At 40.9% G+C, this 23,955-nt stretch overlaps 1 protein-coding gene across 1 annotated transcript in view; it reads right to left on the bottom strand.

Annotated features, from left to right (window-relative positions):
* Window positions 1-857: 857 nt before the first annotated feature.
* Window positions 858-23,955, bottom strand: part of TFCP2L1 (transcription factor CP2 like 1) — a 33,939-nt gene continuing 10,841 nt past the window's right edge. Inside the window, exons 3-15 of the mRNA XM_042827358.1 lie at window positions 18,928-19,004; window positions 17,258-17,363; window positions 16,863-16,969; window positions 16,149-16,301; window positions 14,781-14,891; window positions 12,958-13,049; window positions 11,271-11,319; window positions 11,079-11,172; window positions 9,967-10,057; window positions 9,182-9,282; window positions 8,490-8,632; window positions 6,742-6,793; window positions 858-6,297 (exon numbers count right to left, since the gene is read on the bottom strand). Coding sequence (XP_042683292.1) covers window positions 6,260-6,297; window positions 6,742-6,793; window positions 8,490-8,632; window positions 9,182-9,282; window positions 9,967-10,057; window positions 11,079-11,172; window positions 11,271-11,319; window positions 12,958-13,049; window positions 14,781-14,891; window positions 16,149-16,301; window positions 16,863-16,969; window positions 17,258-17,363; window positions 18,928-19,004 — 1,214 coding nt within the window. The 3' untranslated portion in view covers window positions 858-6,259. The remainder of the gene's footprint in view (window positions 6,298-6,741; window positions 6,794-8,489; window positions 8,633-9,181; window positions 9,283-9,966; window positions 10,058-11,078; window positions 11,173-11,270; window positions 11,320-12,957; window positions 13,050-14,780; window positions 14,892-16,148; window positions 16,302-16,862; window positions 16,970-17,257; window positions 17,364-18,927; window positions 19,005-23,955) is intronic.

Genomic DNA, 23,955 nt, shown 5'->3' on the forward strand with positions numbered 1-23,955 from the left:
AACACAGCCTCATGTTTTTTACTCAAATTTTCCCTGATTTTTCTCCCGTGAGTTAAACTACTGGGTGATGTCATGGAGATCTTAATTCCCAAAGTAGTGCCAATCATCCAGAAATTTTTCCTTGGGGAAGATGATAGACTTTGATATCTCTTTCATGAAGAAACTCCTCCCAGCATTGCATGTGTTCAAGGCCATCCAATGTAAGATTTCTAGCACCTCTCTTCTTACAGTCCTTGCTGTAATATACTAAAAATAGATGCAGAAATCATTGCAGAATCAAGTATTTCCCGTGCAGGTAAGCCTGGAAACATTCAGCTCCTTTCGAAGAATGAGAATGAGGAATGTTATTCCTCTGCCTGCTCCATAGTTGGGACTAACACTTTCAACTGAAAGACTGCATTGTTTTATAAATTGGAAAATTAATTTTGAAATGTTTGCTTGCTGTTGAGGATTTATATGAGATTAAGCCACAGCTTTGGCTTAGGAGCTCTACTCTTGGACCATAGCTCTCCTCACCCACGACCAGCTCTTTTCAGCTCCCGTCCAGTCATAACCACAGCTTCTAGGCGTGTTCCCAAGGAGGTCTTTTTCTTATATGCTTCCCTCCCAGTGTCTGCATCAAGCAGGCCTCACAGATTATACACGATCTTGTTTCTGCATTGTATCGCTGAGAAATGAAGCCAGTCCCAACAAGAAGAGATGGCTGCAGAACATTTTGCTATGGTCAACCCTCTTTCCCCAGCACTGTTCAGACTTCTCTCCTGTTGATCTTGAGAGGGCACTCAGCACCACGTGGCTGCAACGCATGGCTCTCCCGCACACATCCACACCAAGCAAAGCAGAAACAAAACACAGGCTTCTTACAAACAGGTTTATTTGCATTTTGACTGGAGCACAGATTCTAGATACAGATTTCTTCTGCACAACAGTACAATAGCCAGTGCAAAATATGCTTTTTTTTTTTTTTAATTCATGTACAAAAAAACCAAACAAACTATAAGACAAAAAGTGTGGCAGTATTTACTCACAACTGGTACGCCTCAGCCTCCAACCCATCCTCCTCTATTCGCCCTCACCCATCATGCCAACTTTGGGGTCAGCATCGCCCATCTCCAATGGCTGCATTGTCAGTGACAAGAAGTAACTCCCATAGCCCTATGAAAGACAAACACTTGCGCCAAGCAAACTGGGAAAACAGCAGGCTACTTAAAGAAAAAAAATAGGCACACCAGCTGCTTACCTGCTCTCCCCACACAGAGCAGAAGTATTTTGAGGGATGGCAAAGAAAAAAAAAAAAAAGGTACAAATCAGAAATGCACAGAAAATTAGGTACCAGCTTAACCTATTTTTAAACAGAGGCAAAGATACTGAAATACATCTCCAGTCTGCCTTCTGGTATTCACCCACAGGAGCAATGATTGACACCAAATGCACACTCCCCACTTGGAGCAGTACCCTGTGCTGTCAAGCAGGTTATAATCTTAAGAAAATAGGTGCACTACTAGCATAGGGCAAAACCATTTCATAACTGAAGGAGAAAGGCAAGCCACAGTCTGAATACAACTATTTTTCTGAGAACAGTCAAAAAATGAGAACAGAGACAAAAAGAACTGTCCCAGTCATCCACCAGGCAGTTGCTAGAAATACAGCCAATGCTTAAGCAATATAACATCAAGGTAGGAAAGTCACTGTACAGCTAGCTGTTCTGCTGAGGGAGTAACTCTTACTAACTTAAAAGCATTGGGCCAACAATTTATCCTTAACTAATTTTCAGAAGCTGTAATATAAAGCTGCAGTGTTAGCTCAAGAACGTACTCATCTTCACCAAGGCTTGGAATTTATATTGCAGAAATTTATAAAATTTACATAACTCCAAGTGTTCCACGCCCAAATCACCCAGAGCTTCTATTGTAGACTTTTTCTACCCAAAAATGACTGGACTTCAAAGCTTGATCAACGAGAGCTCTTTACATTGAATTGCAGTTAAACAAAGTAGAGTACCACTTAAAGGACACAAGTACTCAGGACAGATATGTGTGAAACAATACAGCATGTATGTGTATATGTCTATATGCATAAATATGTATATGTTACACTATAAGGAGAGTGCTGTTCAGAACATCTCAACTGCAAGGATCTTTTTACCACCTGCAAATCCTGAAAGTTCAGTTCAGTACATTTCACACCAAGCTGATGAAACTTCAGTATTTTCTAAATTGAATTATTTTTAATATTTTATTCAATTCAGCTATTCTTCTATCCTTTCATCCCCAGCAGGCCCACTTTTACTCATAGGCTTATGTTAAAGGAGAGCCCACTGAGAAATGGACAGGCTGGGACATCACACTACTTGTTAAAACTTGTACCACCCAGAGCTGATACGCGTCTCCTGAGCTAAGAAAGTCTCACTTAAATTACTTTGAGCGGGAGGTTTCAATTCCTACTTTTGAACAAAGAATTAGGGACTGAAAAAAAATAAAAAAGACTGCACTTAAGAGCAGTGTAAATGCAAAACCCCATTAATCGCAAGGAAAGCAACTTATCTCCCATACCTTTAGACTATGTCGAATTTAGACATTTAGCCCAGATTAATTATTTGTGCTTTTATTCTTGAAGAGAAGGTTTTCTTAACACCCAGAGATGCAACAAGTGGAAGTAACTTGTCATTCTTCTAAATGACCGAGCTAGTGGTGTCTAGATCTTTATCGGTGTGTATGCTACAGGAATACAAGCCTCCAAGTTTCTGTTGGGACAAAAGCTCAGCAAGGACTAGGTTCAACTCTGTCAAGTAAGCATAAGCCTTACATACACATTAGTTACATAGCTTAACAAATAAGCTAACATAGATAAAAACAGTAGAGCCCACCTAGTAAGACAGTATTCCTATTCTATGTAATTGTTTACTCTGGAATACCTTCTTACAGTATGGAAAGGACAAGAAGATATATTGTCAAATTTGTCCTTACATCAGTATAAAATTATTTGATTTAAAGAATCTAAATGTAACGAAGCCCTAACAGAGTTATTTGCATTCAGAACTAATCAAGTGCTACTGAAATAGCATTAGGACTTCTGCATATACTTCCTTGTAGCAAGACTTGTTTCTAAAATAACTAAGAACAAGTTATGCTCTTCAAACATAAGTGAACAGTCCTTAGTTCCTAACTTTGAGAGAAACGCTGTCTCTGTCCTTCCTTTGCACTGCTGTGTTTCAGTATTGCCATGTCCCCAGAATTTCAGGGCCATCACGTGCAAGTGAATCAGCTACTGACTACACTCTTCCTACCAACTCCAACGAGCCTTTTAAATTGCTCTCATCAGGTCAGATTCACCTCTCTGAGTTGTATACACAAGCAGCTATGCCAGATATACAGTACTGGGCCAATATTACAAGAAAGCATGAAAAAACATAGCCAATCTTCTGAAGCATCTTCCATAAAAAAAACGAGGTAACAGCCCTGGTACACAATGGCATGTATGTCGTGGCATGCAGAGCAGGCTGCAGCGCCTGGTGACAGAATAAGGAACATCTACAACATCATTTAGTCCAGTCAATAACCACAACTTCTATCATTTATGTACTTTCCTCAGAGCAGTGACAGAAAAGGGATAGATGAAGGAAACACAGATGTAGCTCTGCAGTGCCTACATCACTTGGCAGCAAGTGCATACTGGAAGAAACGAAACTACCCTCCCTCTTTAGGGGAGTTTTGAGCTGGGAGGGTAGCTGAGAGGGGAGGGGTCCACCTTCCACTGTGGCTCACCTTGGGACAAAACTCCTGCCTGCTTAAGTGACACAAAGGCCAGCAAGAACTGCCCAATCAGGGTGAGAAGACAGAAAGGAATAGAAGAAAGACAGAAGGAGTAGACTTGAAAAGGACCTTCGAAGATCACCTAATCCAACTGCTTGCCCACTGCAGGCTAGTCAAAAGTTAAAGTGTGTTATTGAGAGTATTGTCCAAACGTCCACTCACAGGGATAGGGAAACAACCACCTCTCTAAGAAGCCTGTTCCAGTGTTTCATCAGAAATAAAAGTTTTGGTCACACATGGGCTCCCCTGCAGCTGCAGTTTCACTTCAACGCAAGGGTCAAGTTTCATGCGGCCTCAGCTTTCTCTCAGAAAGATGATGTTTTCCAGCTTCCAAAAGGGCATTTCTTCCCCCAAAGACTCCCCCAGCCACTGTTTGGCCACACCTCACTCCATGAACCCACTTGCAATCTTCTCACCTACACTGCCTGGTCCTTAACAAAGCAGCCTCAAGTTCCTTTACATACTTCAAGGGGTGGAATTGCCATGTCCCAAAGCCTGAGAGTCACTTCAGATAAATGCTACAATTCATGGAGCATCAGGACAGCCAGTTGTGCAAGATCGTGCCTAAGCATGCAATTAGAGAAGTTGGCTGAAGCTTTTCCCATTGTAACATAGTTTTCTATTCTAGTATTATTTTTGGTGTAAAGAAACTGGTAGGGATGGATGGTTGTTTTTGCACAAAACTTGATGTTTTTAATGAAAAAACTGTTGCTTTTCTCAGTATTTTGCTCTTTATTTCTGTAGGGAAAATTTGAATTCTGTCAGAAAAAAATATCCATCCGTGTCTGTTCGAATTCCTCCAGTGTCAGCTGGGAGCTGTAATTCACAGGCTGCTCGTCCCCCTCTCTCCCAGAAGGCTGAGCTCCCGGGCACCCCTCCAGCCTTCGTGACGCATTCTCCCTTTGATGAACCCGCAGTAAGCACATCATGGGATCTGACATCCAGCCAAAGAGCTCAACCCAAGGGAGACATGGCGCTCAAGGCACTTGAATGGTAATTTCTGAGGTCTGCAACAGTAGCTGAAACCCATGCTGCATTAAGGGTCAAATGGATTTAATTAAATATTTCCATTTCAAAACGCTAGAACATTTTATTTAGCGTTTTTCAACTGATTATTTCTCATTAAAAAAAAATAAAAAATAAAAAAAAATTCCATGCCAGGAAAGTTTCTGGTATTTCAGCTTGCAACCCAGGTGAAATGAAAGATTCAAGTGGATCAGTTTGATGCTAGATGGCCATTTGGTTTGGGAGACAGCTTATTAATTACCAGCCAAAAAACCAAAAGACTCCCTCCATGCAAGAAGGGTGTGATTCAGTTTGCCTTTGGACATCAGTGGAAGCCACTTTTTTTAGCTACATGGAGCCTGGATGGTTTCCCAAAAGACCACGAGAGGGTGGGGTTGAGAATAGTTGAGAATATTTGAAACAGGAGACGAGTGAAAAAACAAGAATACAAGAAGCAGCAACTAAGATGATCCATTACCCACACTCAATCTAAACACTGTTTTACATACTGTACTAATTTTCTCCTCCTAACTACTCACTAGGATCAAAAAATCTAATTCCCAGTTACAGTTAAAGATAGCAGTTAATTAATGTTTTGTAGCGTGGAATAAACCATGGTATGAATTTGTCAACAGCTCTGTAGCTTTCAACATTCAAAACATTTCCTTGGTAAATCCTCATACACTCAATTCAAGGAGACTATTTTAAAGCTCAAGATAGAATACAGTACTGAACTGCTCGCCTCAGGTTATATATTCCCCCTTGAACCCTGCAAAGCTGTTCTGTTGGATGGGTGTTAAAGAAGCTCCATCAGGTCAGACCAAGGTCTCTGGACTTTAAGCATATCTACAGGTGGAAAGCAGCTAATTGCAAGCTTCCAGGATTGACTCTCTGAGCAGGGACTGGGAATCAATTCTATTCTCTGCATTGCTCAGTCTGATGCAGGATTAAGCCCCAAGCCTTCCACCTCAAAGAGTAAAAGAGGATCCCCAGGGAGCCTATGCTCATCTGCAATGGGGTGTGTGGTGAAAGACAAAATAAAAACAAAACTAAAACAAGCCACATTCAGAACTGTAAATAAATCAATTCACCCAACCACGAGGGGTCTAGAGAATGTTTTTTTGTTTATCTTTCCCTTTAGTACAAGGCAGATGTTTCTAAGCAATATGCAGAAACCTCAGTTTTTAGGACCGTAGAGGAAGGGAGGGAGGAAGAAACATGTACAAGCTTTGAGAGTGTTCTCAACTTCAGGTTCAAAACAAAGAAAAAAAAAAAAGAAAAAAAGAATATCTGCAAAAGTAAGGTTTTCCTTAAGCTGTTTGGTAATTCTTAGTTCATAGGAGCATTTTATCCAGAAGGTTCTTCATGTTTCCAGTCTAGGTTGTAGCAATCTCAGTGAGGCACTAAATTTTAGGCTGTCAAAGTCTTTCTGTGCAGCAGGGTCATTTTAAAATGATGTGGTAGCCATCATTGCTTTCAGCTGTAACAAAGGAAATGCAAAGTATTTTTTCATCGATTTTAGAAAACAACACGGATGAATAACTCCAGATTTTCTTAGTTTTTACTAGCTTGCATTCTTGTTCCACAATCCATTCACGACATTCAATGCTGAACATCTAGGTCAAAGCATTTACATCATTTACATTTAAAAAAAAGAACAATAACATACTAGCATTCCTCTTTGCTTTAAGACTTTCTGCTCATTTATGTCAGAGGTGTTGGTGGAATTATGGAAATCTTGTAACAGTGTAACAAAGGAAAATACATATCAGTCTATCAGTAAACTGATGCAACTTCTTGACCTCCTTCAAAAATTACATTAGTTTCCTCTTCAGGACACCAGCACTGAGTTTGTGAAAAAGTTTAGTTCCACTGAACAGAAAAAATATCTTCAGAAACATGGAATAAGAGCACCAATAGTTACCTTTTAATGTGCTGATAACGAAACAAGATTCATCCTGGAAGTTTTGCACCATCTGAAGGGAGAAGAAAAAATATTTTTAGCCATTCAATTCAAGTTTCTTTCAGTGTCGATACTAACTTTAAGGAAAAATTACTGAACAAAACATGGTGTCTATATATTTCTCAGTAATCCTGTCCATAGATTATTAGAAGTACATGAGTGATTACATGAGGTCCTTGCAGCTGCTAGTGTGCTTAAGAGAAACTTTCATTGAGGTGCCTTGCTTGGAACTGATCTGGCTGGTTCAGCATTCTACCCATCCTATTTGCAGCTCCTGCTGCTGTAATTTCTTTCAACACTCCAGCAAATCTATTAAGTCTGCTAAGGAACATGATCTTTACATGATGCTACAACATTTCAGCCTGAAGACAGCCCTCTCCTAAAAGCCAGCAAGTGTAATACACACAGGTGTGTGTACACATGCACACATTCAGCAGAACCATAAAACTCAGTTGTGTTTACATTAGGCTCTGGGATAATACCTAGAGATGTCCAGCCCTGAGAAATATGCTCCTTGCTGAGTAAAGAAATGTTGCTAATATGAAATCATTTCAGAAGTGTCCAACCAGTTATTCTGACCAGACAGTAGCTAGAAATGCTGTGACTCAGTGGTTAATGGAGGTGATCAGAACCTCTCTAAGATCAGCCAGAAAATCCAGCTTTATTCAAAATCTTTCTCCTAACTACTGAACAATATTCAGTATATAGAGTAGAGCATTTTCCAGCTGCAAGCTCTCACAATAAACACCCTCTTCACCTGCTCCTGCAAATCAAACTTCACTGGCCAGTCTGTGTGCCTGCATCTAATGATGCATGAAGTACATTCATACAGCACCTCACTCTTGCCACTACACTACCAGAACAAGGAAAAAAAAAAAAAACCTCACAAAAATAAAGCAATAGGCATTGTTAATAATTGACTTAAGTAAATAGTTAGAGTCTTATACCCAAGCTAGTTCAGGCAATTCCCCTACCTAACGTTGCCTTCAAGCACTTCACGTCCATAAAGCATTAAGGTTTCAGATTTAATCAGGCTGAAATAGCAAGGAGCCTTCAGGAATAAGCATTACATCCTTCATTTCAGGCTCCTGTTGAGACCTATGCTCTGCTTCATTTGTTTTAAAAATGTTTCTTACATATGAAGCTCCCTAAGTGATTCTGGTGCATTAATAAGCAAGTCATTTAAGGGGGGGAAAAAGAGGAAGAAGGGCAACTCGCTATTAACCTACAAGTTAATGGAATGGACTAATTTAAGCCATCATATAATGGGACACAAGCAGTTAGCAGAGGTTCATGAAATCATAGTGCGCATTTACACAGCGCTAACTCTGACCCAGTAGTCAGTCGGTCATTACTTGGCTCTAATGACTGGCCAAGATGTAAGATTAATTGCCCTAAAGATTTGCAAACTTGTCTTCTCCAGAAAACTTTCCTATTCATTTCTAAAGGATCTCACTTCAGATCTTCATTTAGGAATTTGTTTAAGCAGCCAAAATGAAAAGGAAATGCATGTTCTGTAACACAAAAACTTTAAAATCACACCCAAGTCAAAGTTATGCATGAATGATATAAGTTACTTGTTTTAACTTTCTGGGATTGATGATCTTGCAAAGTTTCCTCCAAAATTCATTCCATAATTTAAAAGCTCATTCTTACTTCAAGAAGTCAGACAGCTGTTACAGCTCTGAAAGTTTGCTTTAAACCCTTACCTCATTGCTCACTAATACATGGATCCCTGTGGGTCCCTGACGATAGATTCGATTTATCTGCTGTGGAGAAATGCTGTACAAGTTTGCAATCTTCTCCATTAATTCCAAGGTGGTCAGCTCTTCCAAGAAGATTGCATGATATACTGCAACAAGTTAAAGTAATTATAGAGTAATTATAGAGTAATTATAGAGTAGTAATTACAGGTAACACCAAGATGTTCAATATCAACAACCAAATGGGTTTAAGATCAACGTTCAAATCCTGACAGCAAGTAAGCAAGCCTAGTATATTCAAAGATGATCAAAATAAGCCACTTGATGAATTGTAGAATACTTAATATTTGGGTTCATCAGGCAAATAAGACCCATGTCAAATTTGTCCAGAGAAAATCATAGGGACTAATGAAAACATGTATCATAGGGCACAAAAAAATAACTATCTTACAGGGATGTTAGTATTGTTGGATAATCTACTTTTAAATTTTTGATATTTTAAGCTTCTGATAAGTAGAAAACTACATTATGAGATGTTTCATAGAAGTATTATTTTATTAGATGTCATAACTTAACAGTATCAAAACTGGGATAAATGGGGCCTCTTTAAACACATAGGAACCCAAACTGTACCATGCAACAGAGCTCAGGCAGAAAGCAGTCTTTTCAGAAAACAAAATCTATACATAAAAGCTTACCACAAAGACTGCCATCTCCATTCTCTCGTTTTTGGTGGAGATGGGATCTGTTTTGCTCTGGTTCTTGACAGACATAAATTGTCATCTTGGGCCTTACATTTCTATGGATTATTAAAAGATAGCAATGAGTTACTAAGATCTAAAATTGTTCCACTCAGCCCCAAACAATGAAAGATAGAATCATCCAGACTGTGCATAAATAACCAACTAAGAAGAATAGCCTTGATTCTGGTGGCTAAACGATGCAGGAGGTCTGGTAAAGGCCCTCTGGGAGGTGGTGTCAGACTGCAGAGCACCTTAACCTCCTTCAGGGATGGATAAGAATAAACAGTATTCATCATTTGCAAAGCAGTTCATCAAACCCTTCTATACTGATTTAAATTCTGACCAGATGAAGAATTTAAGATGTTGTTGCCATTTAAATTAAATTTTAGAGTCATTTGATTTATTTTTTTGTTCGTTTGTTACATGTGACAGATATGCCAGATGGAGTATTATAGGCTGCGTCGCCTATGAAGTCGATGCAAACTATCAGCTGATAGCAAATAAACCACTGGAGATCCATATTATATTGCTTCATTTTTAACTCAGGTGAGAGTTTGATAGCATTTCTGATCTCTGCTTGGATTTGAATACCATTGTCATCTCCAGCCTTTAAAACTATCTTTTGAGGTGTTAAATGGAGGTCTAAGTGCTACAGCTCAAGGATAAACTTATAATTAACAACAGAAATATATCAATTGGTGCTGCCATAACAAGGAAAGTAGGAAGGAAGAAGTACAAACCTTCCTTTGATGGCATTAAACAGCCGAATTCCATCAGCAGGCCCACAGATTTGAACAAAATCTTCTTTGGACATCTTCAGTAAGTCAGCACCTACATATTTCAAATTGATTTTTTTTTCAGAAGTTAAGCAAATCTTAGCTTCCAAATTGCATGTATGGGCAACAGGAGAGGGAAGGGAATCCACAAAGTTAAACTAGACAGATTGGAGAGGCTGCAGATTCAGACAGTTGTACGCTACAGATCAATCACTGAGAAATAGAGTGCAAGAAGCCATCAAAAGAGCAGTGGTCCACAGGAAGATATTCAAGCCAATACAGAACCAAGCTTCATTAAATGTTTCAATTTTTTTTTACTGCTACATTCACCAGACTGCTTCAGAGAAAGGCCTCTCAAGGCTTCACTGTCTTTAATACTACCCCATTCCACCATCTTACTGCTGTGTACAACTACCTAATGGAAGGGTACGGCGAAGATGAAGCCAGACTGACAGGGCGTGAGACAGCAAATGGAAGTCGGAAGACGGAAAAAATACAGATCAGGTAAAAGGGAATTTTTTTCACTATGAGATTAATCAAGTACTTGAAGAGATTATACAGATCACAGAATCATGGAATGGTTTAAGTTGGAAGGGACTTTTAAGATCATCTAGTTCCAACCCCCTGCTATAGGCAGGGACACCTCCCTCTAGACCAGGCTGCTCACAGCCCCATCCAGCCTGGCCTTGAATGCTTCCAGGGAGGGGGCATCCACAGCCTCACTGGGCAACCTGTTCCAGTGTCTCACCAACCCTCACAGTACAGAATTTCTTCCTGATATCTAGTCTAAATCATGGATTGCCCAGCCTTGGAGATACCAGGAATGCAACTACACATGGCCCTAAGCCATTTGATCTAACTGGACTTCCTTCAAGCTAAAGAAGTCCCTTCCAACTTCTATTTCTACAATGTATGTTTTACCAAATGCTAAGCAATTTAAGAACAAAAGAACAAGTATATTGGATCACATCAATGAATCCACCAACACCGGCCAGCAGCAGGTGCTATTGATAGGGAGCATGAGCTGGACTTTTAAGAGAGAATAAAGACAAAATAATTAGATTATTTAAACTCACCCGAAAAACTTGAGAAGAGTCTACAGAATGGAGAGAACCTATTACGATGAAGCCACTGCTGGGCATCTTGAATAGAAGCAGAAGGAAGGAGATGCTACATTGCAAAAAGAATAAGAAGGTCTTGAAATGAACTGTGTTCACCAGTGTCCTAAAAAAGAAAAGCACCACATTAACATGATCTCAAATACTTACATCATTGCTGGGAGGCAGGAGCTCCACTTGGTGGGTTGGAGAACTGTTGCTAAAAAAAATTGTATGAAGTTGGAAGAGAAAAAAAAAACAAAAACATTATTTTAAATTTTGCATTGCAGTGCCCAACCTCCTCCCCCTCCTCTATTTGGTTCAACTGTTACAAGTTACATACCAACTTGGCTTTAACCTCTATCAGATTTTTAAAAAGGTGCCCAAAATCCAGACCAAGGACAAAAAAGAACTGACTGAATATCTGCTTGAGCTTTCTGTTGCTCAGTTGAGCTCCTACTCAACACTGAGAGAAAAACATCAGTTCAGCCATCTCATTCAAGGTATTCCATACAAGTGACTAAATAATGTGCTGCCATCTAATTATGCAAGTTGTGACACACCAGCAAGGCTGAACTCAACCATTCTATGAGCAAGAAACCCTCTAACATTGTCTAATAGCAATTCTTACTAAATTTGAATAATAAAGGGCCTTCTAATTCAGTCCTGGTGTTATTTTAAACACAGTAAGCTGCAAGTTAACTGTATTAGACAAAAACACATTTCTAATATTTCTCAAACTATTTATACGATTTTCATAGAATCATAAAGGTTAAAAAAGGCCATTAAGATCATCTAGTCCAGCCATCAACCCATCACCCATGCCCACTAAACCCTCAGTGCCACATCTACCCTTTTCTTGAACACCTCCAGGGACAACAACTCCAACAGCTGTTCCAATACTTCACCACTCTTTCAGAGAAGAAATTTTTCCTAATATCCAATCCGAGCATTTTCCCATAGGATTAATAATCTACCACTGGCTAAAAAATGCTCAAGAGTTCTCTCTGCTAACACTGCTTTCTGCCATTTCAGTGCTCATCTTTATCCATAGGTTGAAGTTGCTCATTGAAAATCTGTGGCACGACATCAATTAATTAACAACTCATGTAGGAATCTAACAAGGTTGAAGAGTCCTGGAGGAGGAATGGAAAGGGCTACACCAAAGTACTAAGGGAAAATGTGTTGCAGAGATGACTCAGAGATAATGAGGTTCATTTCTGTGTATTTCAGCCATCAACAATAATCTTGCATATTTTTGATGGCAGTATTAATGAAATATATGAATATAATAATATGAATATAGAATAATATGAATATAATGAATAACGAAACGTCTCCTTTTTATCCTTCATCCTTGAATGGTTTCTTAGAATTCAGGTTGTTTTGTTCCTCCATACAGCTTCTTGAAATCCCATTCAATTGGGAATGCAGCACACCATCTAAAGATAAAAAGGGAGTAATACCAGCTCTGAAGAGATGCTGAATGCCCCTCACACTATTGTTGGAAGATAGTAGGAATTGCTGGAACAGTGCGTAGTGTGTTTCCTGATCTCCACAGAAAAGTAAGAGAGGAAATTCACGGCAGGAATTGCCCCGGTGGTTCTCTGATGTTCGCTTCCCAGCCACCACACAAGCAGTGGGCATACACATCATAAACAGGCCTCTGCATTACGGGGAACTTTTGCCTGCAAGGTCTTAAAATCTTCGTGAAAAATCTCTCTCCCTTTCTAGGAAGGGTGCTCGGAAGCTAAAGTGCCTCTTGAACTCTTCCAGGATATGAAATGCCTGGATACATGAAACATACCCAAAGGCTACCATATCAACAGAAAAGATAAAGCATTTATTTGTTACATACCCATCTCCAAGGTTGAAGCTGTTTGGAGAACTGTTGTAGCTTGGAGATGGAGCACTGTTCATTTGATAAGGCAGATCTGGCCAAGGAGAGCACTGTTGGAAGAAAGGCAGCGGGGATACTTTCATGAGGTTGGAAATAAAGGATTTGATTCTCCTCTCATACCACATTCATGCTGTTGCCACACCACTAACTTCAGCTCATCGCTCCTGCTGGGAGGAGGAGACGGGCCATGGATCCTACGCTGCACTCCAAGCAGGCTGTCAGGGGGCCAGATTGATTCCAGTTGTGCATTCCACATTTCTCCCATTTCACAAAGCCTGTCCCCAAATAACACTGGGCCAAAGTGTGCACAGCTGTAAGTCAGAGCAACGCCAGTAAGTCAACTCAGACTGAAAGCAGCAATGATACAGAAATACCACTGGTCTCAATTATGCATCCCTAATTAAATCCAGGCAAGAGTGACAAATACACTCCAGTGGCATTGCTTCAGGTTTATACCAGCGAAAAAGCAGAATTTGAACCAGCCTGTTAAAACCTTTGGCTATCAGTTGAAAAGCTCGAGATATAAATGCTTAATACACAGGAAAAAGTTTAAGATAAAACAGACACAAAGCTACTAAAAGCCTTCACAAACTCAGGACAAATTCTATACTTCATCATAAAGCCAAAGCAACCAGCTAGAGCTGGTGACTCTGCTCTGTATTTATGCCACAGTAATCAGTAGGAGAAATCTAGCCCTTTAGAAGCCCCTGCCATCAAGAGCTCAAGAAAATGCTCTGCAGGATCCTTGTTTGTAACGATAAAAAGAAGACAAGCTGGAGTTTTGGAGTTTTATTATCTCCACATACAGCACTAGCAAATATTTAACTCTTTAGCAACCCACATTTCCCTGTGCAATATGTCAAAGTGTATCAGAGCTAATAGCAAGAGTTTAGGATCTGCCAACTCAGTAGAATTAAGTCTGTACACAAGAGCCTCATTAACAATCACCATGGTGAGTTAGAAAACACCCTGGTCGCTTCTGGCAACTTGAGGAAAATTGAGTGGGAGGGGCTGGATCCCACTGGAAGTTTACTTAAATTAAGAAAAAAATCCTCAATTTCAGAAGTCCAGCAAGCTACTTCAAAATAATAATAATAATAATAATAATAATAATAATAAAAAGAATTAAATCAAACTACAAAACATTCCCATAGAGAGATGGAACAGTGCTTTTAAAATACTGTTTAGAGCCCTTTTGCTTAGTAATTCTGCAGCCTGGGATGAGCTTATACATACATCTTTGCAATGAGGGGACAGGGGTTAACACGTTAATCTATACTGGAAGAGTCACATCCACAGAACATAAGACATTCAGATATTCCTAGAGAGCGAGCCAGAATCTTCTAAGAGCTGGTATGTGACAGTAGCCTCCAAGGAACAATCGCAGAGAAGCAGATTGATAATTTAATCAGTTAGGCTATTCATGTGTTCAGTGGCCCCACATCCAACACAAGCCTGTGCCAGGCAGTTCTGAAGAAAATACCTCAATACAGTTGGCATCTGTGTGCCATTACAAGTGCCCAGAAGCATGGCAGAGGATAGAGAAAATGTTTCTTTTAAACACAGGCTGTAAAGGGCTGTTTTATACCCTGAAACATAGGAAAGTTTGACATCTTTTATAACACTGCTGAAGTTTATAATTTCACCAAGCTCTCTGGTTCCGTCAGATCTTGGTGTAACAGTTCCCACAAGAATCTCCAAGGCTCAGTTACACTGCATTTGCTCTGAAATCTGTTTCCCAATATGCTGAAGTGGTACAACATATGTTTAAAACATTTTACCTCTGTGAGAATAGTTGTCTCATAGGAAGGCTGATACTTCTCCTTTTCTTGGGTGGTCTTCTTCTCCATTTTTTCCCTGTCAGTCTTCTGTTTTCTGTCTGCTCCTTTAGGCTATAAGCACAAGCACAAGCTTTGCCTTATGCCAAGTATTACAAGTTTGGAAACAGAAGCCAACAGATTTTTTCTGATCTGTTCACAGAAGACTCCTTAAGATTTATGGGGGCTCCACATACGGAGCAAGACCAGATCTGCATTTTCCAGACAGAAAAATTAATCTAACATCTCAACTGTTTCTATAACACCTCCCCCTCCCAATTAACTCCTACTGCAATTCCAAAATAAATTGACCGCGATCTTGAGATTTGATAACTATTTCAGATCACGAACCCTCTAAGTTCAACCTCAACTGCTTTTGCACCACCTCTTCAGGAACAGGAAAGGCATTGCTTGTAGGAGAAGAAGTAGAGCAGCAGACCCTTCAAGCAGGGTCTACAAAAATCTTGTTATTAAGTGGCTCCATGTTTGCCATGTCCATTTAGGAGCTCTGGAGATGTACACAATCATCTTTCTCTCCTCCAAGTAGCAATGAGAGGAATTGTGTGGCGAAAAGCAAAGGGTATTTAAGATCTCCAAGTTATGCTCTCATTGTTTATGGAAGATTGAATCAAAGAAACTGTCGATGCCCATGCTTTCTTTATTGCGTGGAGACATTCAAACACAGTGGATATATCCTGAAAATCGTCAGCATAATATGTTGACTCAAAATGACTTAAAACGGTATCATCTATATTCCTTAGAATCTGGACTATGTTTGTATCACTGACGATATACAGAATCACAGAATCACAGAATGGTTTGGGTTGGAAGGAACCTTTAAGAACATCTAGTCCCAGTCTCCCTGCTATAGCAGAGATACCTACCTATACATCACCTTCAGGACAAGAACTAGAAAAAGGCTTCTAGACACTACTCAACTGTATTACACAGAGATTTGTTTTGTGCACCAACACATGTCTGATGGGCTTTCATTTCAACCAGTCAAGGTTTGAGATCTTGGTTTTCATTCAGTATTATTTAAGACAGCTGCACAGCCTAGATCTCCATGTGCATACTGTTCAAGGCACAGTGGACTGGCACCAGAGTAGGCATGACACTCAGGTTATTTGAATTTAACTAGAATTGCTGTGTAGTTCTGGGCTTACGTTGTTTTGTGTGCAAGAGTTCTGTTTAAGATTTTAAGCGTATCCAGTTGAAAGTCTCTGTTTTTTTACTGTGCTATTGGCACTATTCCTTCATGGTTTACAAACCAAATTTAACTGTTAACTTTTCTTTAATCTAGTTGATGACAAAGCCAAAATTACCTCTTACCTTGAACACCTTGATCTGGCAGCTGGCAGAATGCAAATGTTCTGTGTATTCACCATTTTCATTCTGCTTAAAAGTGTCGATTTGCACCCGGAAAGGCACCCCTTTCTCTCCTCCATGTTTCCGTGGAGTAAATTCTGTGCTGATACAATGCACCTGGGAAAACAAAAGTTGTGCTCATCTCTGGAGAGTGTTCAAAGCTGTAAAAAAAATGAGTTTTAGACTTCCTGAACTTGCAGGGTTGCCTGAACATGAGGTTTTGACTCCTCTTCAGAAACTAAGAGACAGAAGGGTTCAAAATACTTTCATTTCTGTTCCTCAAGTAAAAAAAAAGAATAGAAGAATAAGAATCCTAGAGGGAAACAGGGCACCAGGAAAAGCATCTTTGACTTAAGTAAATCCCACATACAGATTAAAAACAGATGGTTTGCATTTCAGATGAGAAATACTCATGAACAAGGACAGCAAACAAAACTAACAGGCTGTGAACAGCTTCCTCCATGCTTGGAAAGCAACATCAATGTGGATTTCTTTTTTTCCCTTTCTTCCAAATAGCCCAGCTAGAGCAGATACTACTTCAAAACTAACAAGTAACTAGAAAGTATCCTATCATTAGCACCTTTCTCTCTTCTTCGTGTGCTGGCTATCTTAACCCTCCAGGTCTTTGTAAGATACCTCATCGCTGTATTTACAATAGGACTATCACTTCTCCCTTACCTGAATGAATGCTGAGGCTCTCTTGGATGGATCCCACAGAAATTCAACAGTGTTCAACTGTGTGGGGCTGGCCCTGGGATCCAAGATTCCAACTGACAGCGGAATATCTGTAGAAGAAAACCCCTAAAATTTTAAAAATATTACACTGAAGAAGGGAAAGCGTTCCTATACAGTTATGAGATGCATGTGAAAAGCCAAGCCATCCACGATGTATCTATTTGTGACCTGCAGTCCTTGACCTATTTCCCACCCAAAGTATACAGATTTCCTAAGAGAGGAGTATATTTAAAACAAACAAACAAACAAACAACAAAACCACATATGAAAACACGTGGTATAGCATTCAGCACCTCACTTCCCAACTCTGCAAAAGAACCAAAATGAAATAGTCTCACCTATATCAAGGATGCGGTCCCCAGGCCGACTCCACCTCCAGCCCTCCAGCTGCTGATGCTCTGTGTATTGCAGGCGTCGGTCATGGAAAACGACACGAATTATACTCTGTTAAGAAAAGATGGCAAGGTGAACAACATGATCTAGAGGCCCTTCTCTTGAGATGACTTTGGTATTCCAGTGTAGGAGTAGAAGCTGATCTGTTACTTCTACGTGTTTTTAACCCCCATTCACAATGAGAGCAGAGGTTTCCCCTAAGAGACCCATTTTCATGTTTCCCACATTCCTAAGAGACCCCTGGAACAAGAAAGCAACATAATTTCCCCCTCACAGGGCACATCTGCACTGGATAACACAGCCCTACACAGCTCTCTAGGCTTTGGTCTGGAAGCACTATAGCAGTGTCCACCTAATGTTAGGTGCCACGCCATGTAAACATCACTATATTGCCTCCACATCCAAAATGGCTCACATGGGAGTTGCATTTAAGGTGTCAGTAACATGCCCCATCCCCTGTATATCCCACATCTGAAAGCCAGTCCACTTATCTCTGCACTGGTAGAGCTAAAATGCCCAGATATCCTGTCAGTGGGAAATAAACTTGATTCCAGCCATTAACCACCAGTTGTTGATAATGAATTTGCCCAGTGCAGTAAAGGAGTGCAGAATAGGAAATCTCCTGCAGTAGGGGAAGGTTCTTCTCTGGCCTGCAATGGTTCGTCCTCGTCAACAACTGGAGACAAAAGGCTGGAATAAGGGCAATTCCCAGGGCAGACAAGTCCAAGGTATCCCTAAATGATAAATCCTTTTGGACACTCAGAGTTCTACACTAGCATGAGATAATGGCCCCTTACCTCCCAGTTTCTCAATTCCCTGCTCCTACTGGGGCCCTGCATATCAAATGAGTGAGTAAATTTTGCCAGTGAACCTGAGAAAGGCCCAAATCAAACCCAAGCTACGAAGCAAGCAAGCCACAGTGGGAATGCCTGCAAAATTGGAATCCAAATTCATATGCTTCCTGAAATGGGCCAAAAGCCAAGTGTGGACCTGCCTAAACTTGGACAATTGAAGTCCAGATTGGAATCCAAATTTTGCAATTAGTCCCCAGTTCTTGTAAGAAATCCTGAGGCAGAACAGCCAAGAATTTGGGAGAGGAAAGCTTGAAGGTTGGATCCAGAAACAAGATCTGGAGCCAACTTTCTGAATTTGAACAGAAACAACCAAGTTCTATATGTTTCAAAATAACGCTCATTACTGATGTATATTGGAGCTATGCAGAATCTGTGTGGCACAACGGTGTGAAAAAAAAAGCCAGGGTCTTCTGCATGACATGGAATTGAACAACACAGGTGTGCTGCTCGGGGTAAGAAGGGAAAAAGGCCTGCGGTTTTGACCATGTTCACCTCTGAACTTTGGGATTCCCCCGAACCCAATATTCACAGTGAAACTCTGGGGTCATGATCACAAACAGAACAGAAGTTCCCCTGAAGCCTTGTAAAGCCAAGCTGCATAGTCCCGTGAAACTCCAGCACTCAGAATAACTCCATCAGCCCTGCTCCCATTAAAAACAATGGCAAAGTATCTTCCATTGTCTCAGTGTGAGCAAGGTCAGGCCCTTCATTAGAGGCTGTATGTAGTAGCAGGAAGAAAAGAAATCTATGTTTCTCCTTACCTTTACATATTTTGTGTTTAAATCTTGAAACTCTCCCAATTTCCTATTCTCAAGTAGACGGATTTCATAAGACTGACCTAGAGTTTAAGGAAACATTTCCAAGGTGTTTAATATGTTGTAGCAATGAGAGAGTCATGCTGGCATTTACGTGGCTAATAAAGCATACGTTTGATCAGGGAAAGCTCATTTTTGTTAACATAATGCATTTGCCCCAGTAATAGAGTAGGAACTAAAGCACCGCAGAAATCTGAGGGGAAGGTTTGTCTGTTGGCTGCTCAAAGCACTCGGGCACCAACTGCACTCTCCCAGGCCTGTTACAGCCTTCTAGTCACCCTCCACAAAGCCACCACAGTGCTTGAGACCTGTTTTCCCTCTACAGTGGTGTTGCCTTCATCTGCCCCTTCTACTGAAGCAAAGTTGTGTGAAGAGCTGCGGCACAACAGGTCTAGTCACTGTTCTGCTAAGGACAGCAAGGTCAGGGTTGCAATGCGTTTCAGTGACCCAGAAAGACAAGATTTGTTCCATATGGCCTCAGATGTGGCTGCCCAGTGCACAAATCCTCCTTCAGACATGTGTGAAAGCAACTCTGCATAGTACAGTAGTGCAAGGACCGATCCCTTTGAAATCCCCACTGGAAGGGAGTTAGACCCCCTCTCCCCACACTCCTTAGCATAACAAACTCAGTTCAGTAGAGTTCCTATAGCTGGTTCATGAAATACCATCACTCTCCAAGGCTGACAGTAGACCAAGAAGACTGGCGTCCCAAAACCTTATGCACAAATGGTAAAGGCATTACAAAAGCTTATAGTATCAGACCAACTGCACAACAAACCTATAGCTGGTAATGAGGCAGGGCAGGAACATATAACATATCCTCAGTACCTAGTTTTTCTTGCTCAACGTGATATCCTCCCTTTTACTGAAAAAATGCGCAGTTACAACAAGGCAGGCACCAAGAGGGAGAGCAGTTTGGTTCTTCTGGTTCAACCAGCTTCTCCTCTGAACCAGCCCTGCAGAAAACTGCAAAGCAGATAGATCTCCCTCTGAGCAGTTGCTACCAGCAGAGAGAAGAATGCTACACTTCTGGCCCTAGAAATAGAAGACTTACATGTCAAAAGGGCACTGCATTTCAGTCAGGTTCCTTTTTGGGAATTCTGGCTCTCCCATTTGCCCTTGTGAGCACAGACCCTATCACCAGAGCAGAGATAGATGGCTGGGGCAGGGGGTGGAGGACAAGAGGGGCCATATTGGAGCCCCAAATGTTTGCACAGCACTCCTACTGATGTCAGTAGAGGTTCTGCAAACAGGAAGTGACCCTTGAATCCAGCATGTGGCTTAAGGGATGCAGAAGGGGAAGAATAAACCATTTGAAGTGCCAAATTAAGCACTGGAAACACACACAGATCTTAACCCATCTCTCTGCACATAAGTAAACTGAATTAGGAAGAGTGACCTCCCTTTAGAGATCACTGGACAACAAAACTGGATGTTGTAAATTACAGTGTTGAAATGGAGGTCTCCCTTACACAAGAGAGTCTCTAGTGTTACCACTCATACAGGTTATTATTATTCACTTGGCAGTTTTATGAGAGATGTACAATAGCTCTCCACATAACCAATACCACTGTTATAATATATAAAAAGTCAGGCTCAGGTTCACAAAATCAGAGTGATGCAGTTCATCATCTGAAATGAATTTACACAGCCAAGCATCTCTTGCATTTGCAATTCACTCCCAAGCAAATATCAGTCTAATCATTACAGAAAATTAGTTTAGAATTTGAGACTATAAGCTTCTGTGAGACAGTAGAATATGTTTGTGACTGTACTCAGATGTTGTTACAGGGACACAGAAGTGACATGACCTGTGCTACAGAGGGAAGCAATGGCTAAGCCACAAGCATTTCCATTCAGCAAGTATTGCAGGCCTTAGTTTGTGACACCTTTACATGCTTATATATACCCCACTCTTTTGGCAGCCCGGTTTGCATTTCCTATGAGATGAAATAAATTAATCTGCATAAAAACACTGAGACATCATGTTCCTTTCAAACTGATATCAAGCACTTGAGAAGTGTGCAACATGCATCTTCCAAGCAGCTGTGTGGGACAGGAGCCATCCTGCAACCCAGCAGATAACTTGCACCATACACCTCATCCTGATGGGAGGGATTCTGCTTGGATAGAGTCAGAAACATATTGTGCCCACTGGTAAAACAGAAAACTGTTGTGGAGACAGAGTTGATGATAAATGGAAAGTCAAATAAGAAGTAAAATACTTTGATGAAAGATATATGGGTCATCTGATGTAAGACACGGTACTCAGTTCATGCCATGATATGCCTCATTCAGAATAGTATTTTATTCTACTTTCCCTTCAGCCTCCAAGTGTTCAACTCCAGTTACTACACAGAGCAGCTATCAAAACAAGATGGCTTTCAGCCAAAATTCAATTGCAATTTATTTCCCTCTGTGGAACTCTCAGTGAGAATTTGGTCCTAATTCCTCATATTCCCATTGGCACTGAAGAGCCAAAAGCTAAGAAGTAGCTCAAGGCTCTGGCACACAGAATCCAATACCAGTGACTGTCCAGCTCTATCACGCATGGGCTGTCAATGTTCTAACTAAATTGTTGTTACTCCAGTATCTAAACCTGTAGAGAAATACAGTTGCAAGCGTTACTAAAACAAACCCTATTCCCAGTTCCCATGATAGGCTGCAACTGGCGAAGCCCAAAACATACAGCTGAAATACAGTGAGTTCACCAGTACTGTCTTTCTGTTTCTTCATTAATATAGGCTATACTAGATAGCTACAAGTCAGTGCTTGGTAATAAAGCCAGATAGAGTTGCTGAATGTCTGATGCTGAGACTTTGAGATGATATATAGGATCAAACAGCCTGACCTTGACCAGGGCAGTAGCTTCTCCTCAACTGATGAAGTTTTATCATATGCTGGGCTTAGAGGGAAGGAAAAACCCTATGGAAACATCTGTGGCAATGGAGAGCAGCGGTGGCAGATTCAACCTGCTGAAACCTTCTCCCTGTCATGCTCTCAACACCAACCATACCTGCAGCAAGGCAGCAAGGGCTCACAACAGCCTCACAGCTGTCAACCTACCTGGTCTCAGGTTATGCTGCAGTATGGTACACACACAAACAAGGGCACCTGAAGCCAGCTATCAGTGTTTTTACCACTATCCAGTGTGAAGAAAGCATTTTGAACACCAAATCCGCAGAAGAGCTGATGCCAATGCACAACCCGGTGCTCCTTGCGCAGAGCTTGCCACAAGCCTTCTTCCCTACCTCAGGCAGGGAACAGAATGGCAATAAATATTTGAATAACCACATTAAATTCCTGAGATGCAATTTGTCTCCCAGCTTCATTGGAAGCTTTTGGGGCACCAATAAAAACCTGGGCGGGTGATGATACAGTGCAATTTGTATTTTGAGCAGACAGTCCCTGAGCAACAGCAAATTTATGCAATCACCTCCTAGGCTAGGGTTTGAGCAACTCTGCTTTACAAACAAGAGTAATATCCAGCAAAATAGTAACCACCCAAGTCCACAGAGCTCCTGCTTGGTGATTCATAAAGCCATTGAGCCTACCCTAAAGAGGATTTATAGACTGTTTACTCTCTTCATTTTTACTGTCTTTGGCCATTAATGCATATTAAATGCAGGTATGGCCACTTATTTTGGGGACAAAATAACTGAAAGTCAACAATTTCATATAGCTGATGAAAAATTTGGTTCAAGAAAGAAATGCTTTCACATACTCAGAAGGCACAAGCCATCTCAGTTCCCGTCACCAGTAACTCTTGAGAGCTTCTGATTTCAAAAGATTATCCTAAACTCAAAAGTTACATTTTGTTTTATGTTTATATGCTACACAATCACAATATCCAGCTTTCATTTTTGAGTGTTTTGGTGTTACGTTTCCAGGGCCACTTCCACTATGCATTCTGTGGTTTTCTGCACAATGCATCAATATGATACACTCACTTTCTATTAGGCTGCTGCTGTTCCAGACCAATCTGAGTTTACTTAATCTAGCCAAGTTGTCTGCTTGCCTTTCCAGCAATTAATTAAAACCTAACCTTACACTGAGCAATATCTGTGATAGAAGTCAGTAGACAAGAAAAAAATAATAATAATTGCGAGTTCTCTTTCACAGAATGGATCCACACAGCACTGGACAGAACCAGCCTGGAAACTGTTTGATTATTAAGCCAAGCTGGCCAATAAAAATTCCATTTAGCAACTTTATATGGACATCCTAAATAGCGCAAAGATAAAGGCAAAGGAATGCTGACAGATGAATGCAGCATGCAGAAGGAGGGGGGAGGAAAAAAGAAACAGCTTTTACCCCCCGCCCAAGGCACATCCAGCAGGCAGGAGAATCACCTTTGAAGCAACCAAATGCAACTATTTAGGCCATCAGGCACACACACACACATTTATCTGACAAGATTAATGGGTCCACAGAATAAACAGGCAAGAGTGACAGAGCTGGCATCTCAACTTGCATGCTTGATTGCCCACACCTTTTTAGACAGGCAAAAGCAAAAGTATAGCTTAGCATAACACCTGCCAAAGTGTCCCATGTGCAGACATTCTCAAGATAAGGAGCAAGGGCGGAATCCTCCCTTTCCAGGCCACAAATGGCGCTGGATATTCTGCAGTTGCTTATTGCATCCTCCTTTGACAAGATGCTCTAGGAGATGTTTATCCAGAGGATATTGTGAATTCAGCTGCTACACAATAGGCCACCCTGAAAGCTCCCGCTACGCTAGGAGCATGGAAATCCTGCAGAGGAGGACCAACTGTGGGCCAGGCAAAGCAAAAGGAACATAAGAGTCATCCTGACACACCAAATCCATCATGTCCCACATCTCATCTTCAAGAGCAGCCAGTTATAAGTGGCCAGGGATGGGGCAGGGCGAAGACAGTCAACCCTTCCCTGGCCACAGCTTCCCAGCAGCTGGTATGCAGTGTTCAGGCTGCATCCATATCAAGCTGTCCAGTC

The sequence above is a fragment of the Centrocercus urophasianus genome, unplaced genomic scaffold (assembly GCF_019232065.1).
Source record: "Centrocercus urophasianus isolate 14NV4802_14NV808 unplaced genomic scaffold, USGS_Curo_1.0 seq_28, whole genome shotgun sequence".
NCBI lineage: Eukaryota > Metazoa > Chordata > Aves > Galliformes > Phasianidae > Centrocercus > Centrocercus urophasianus.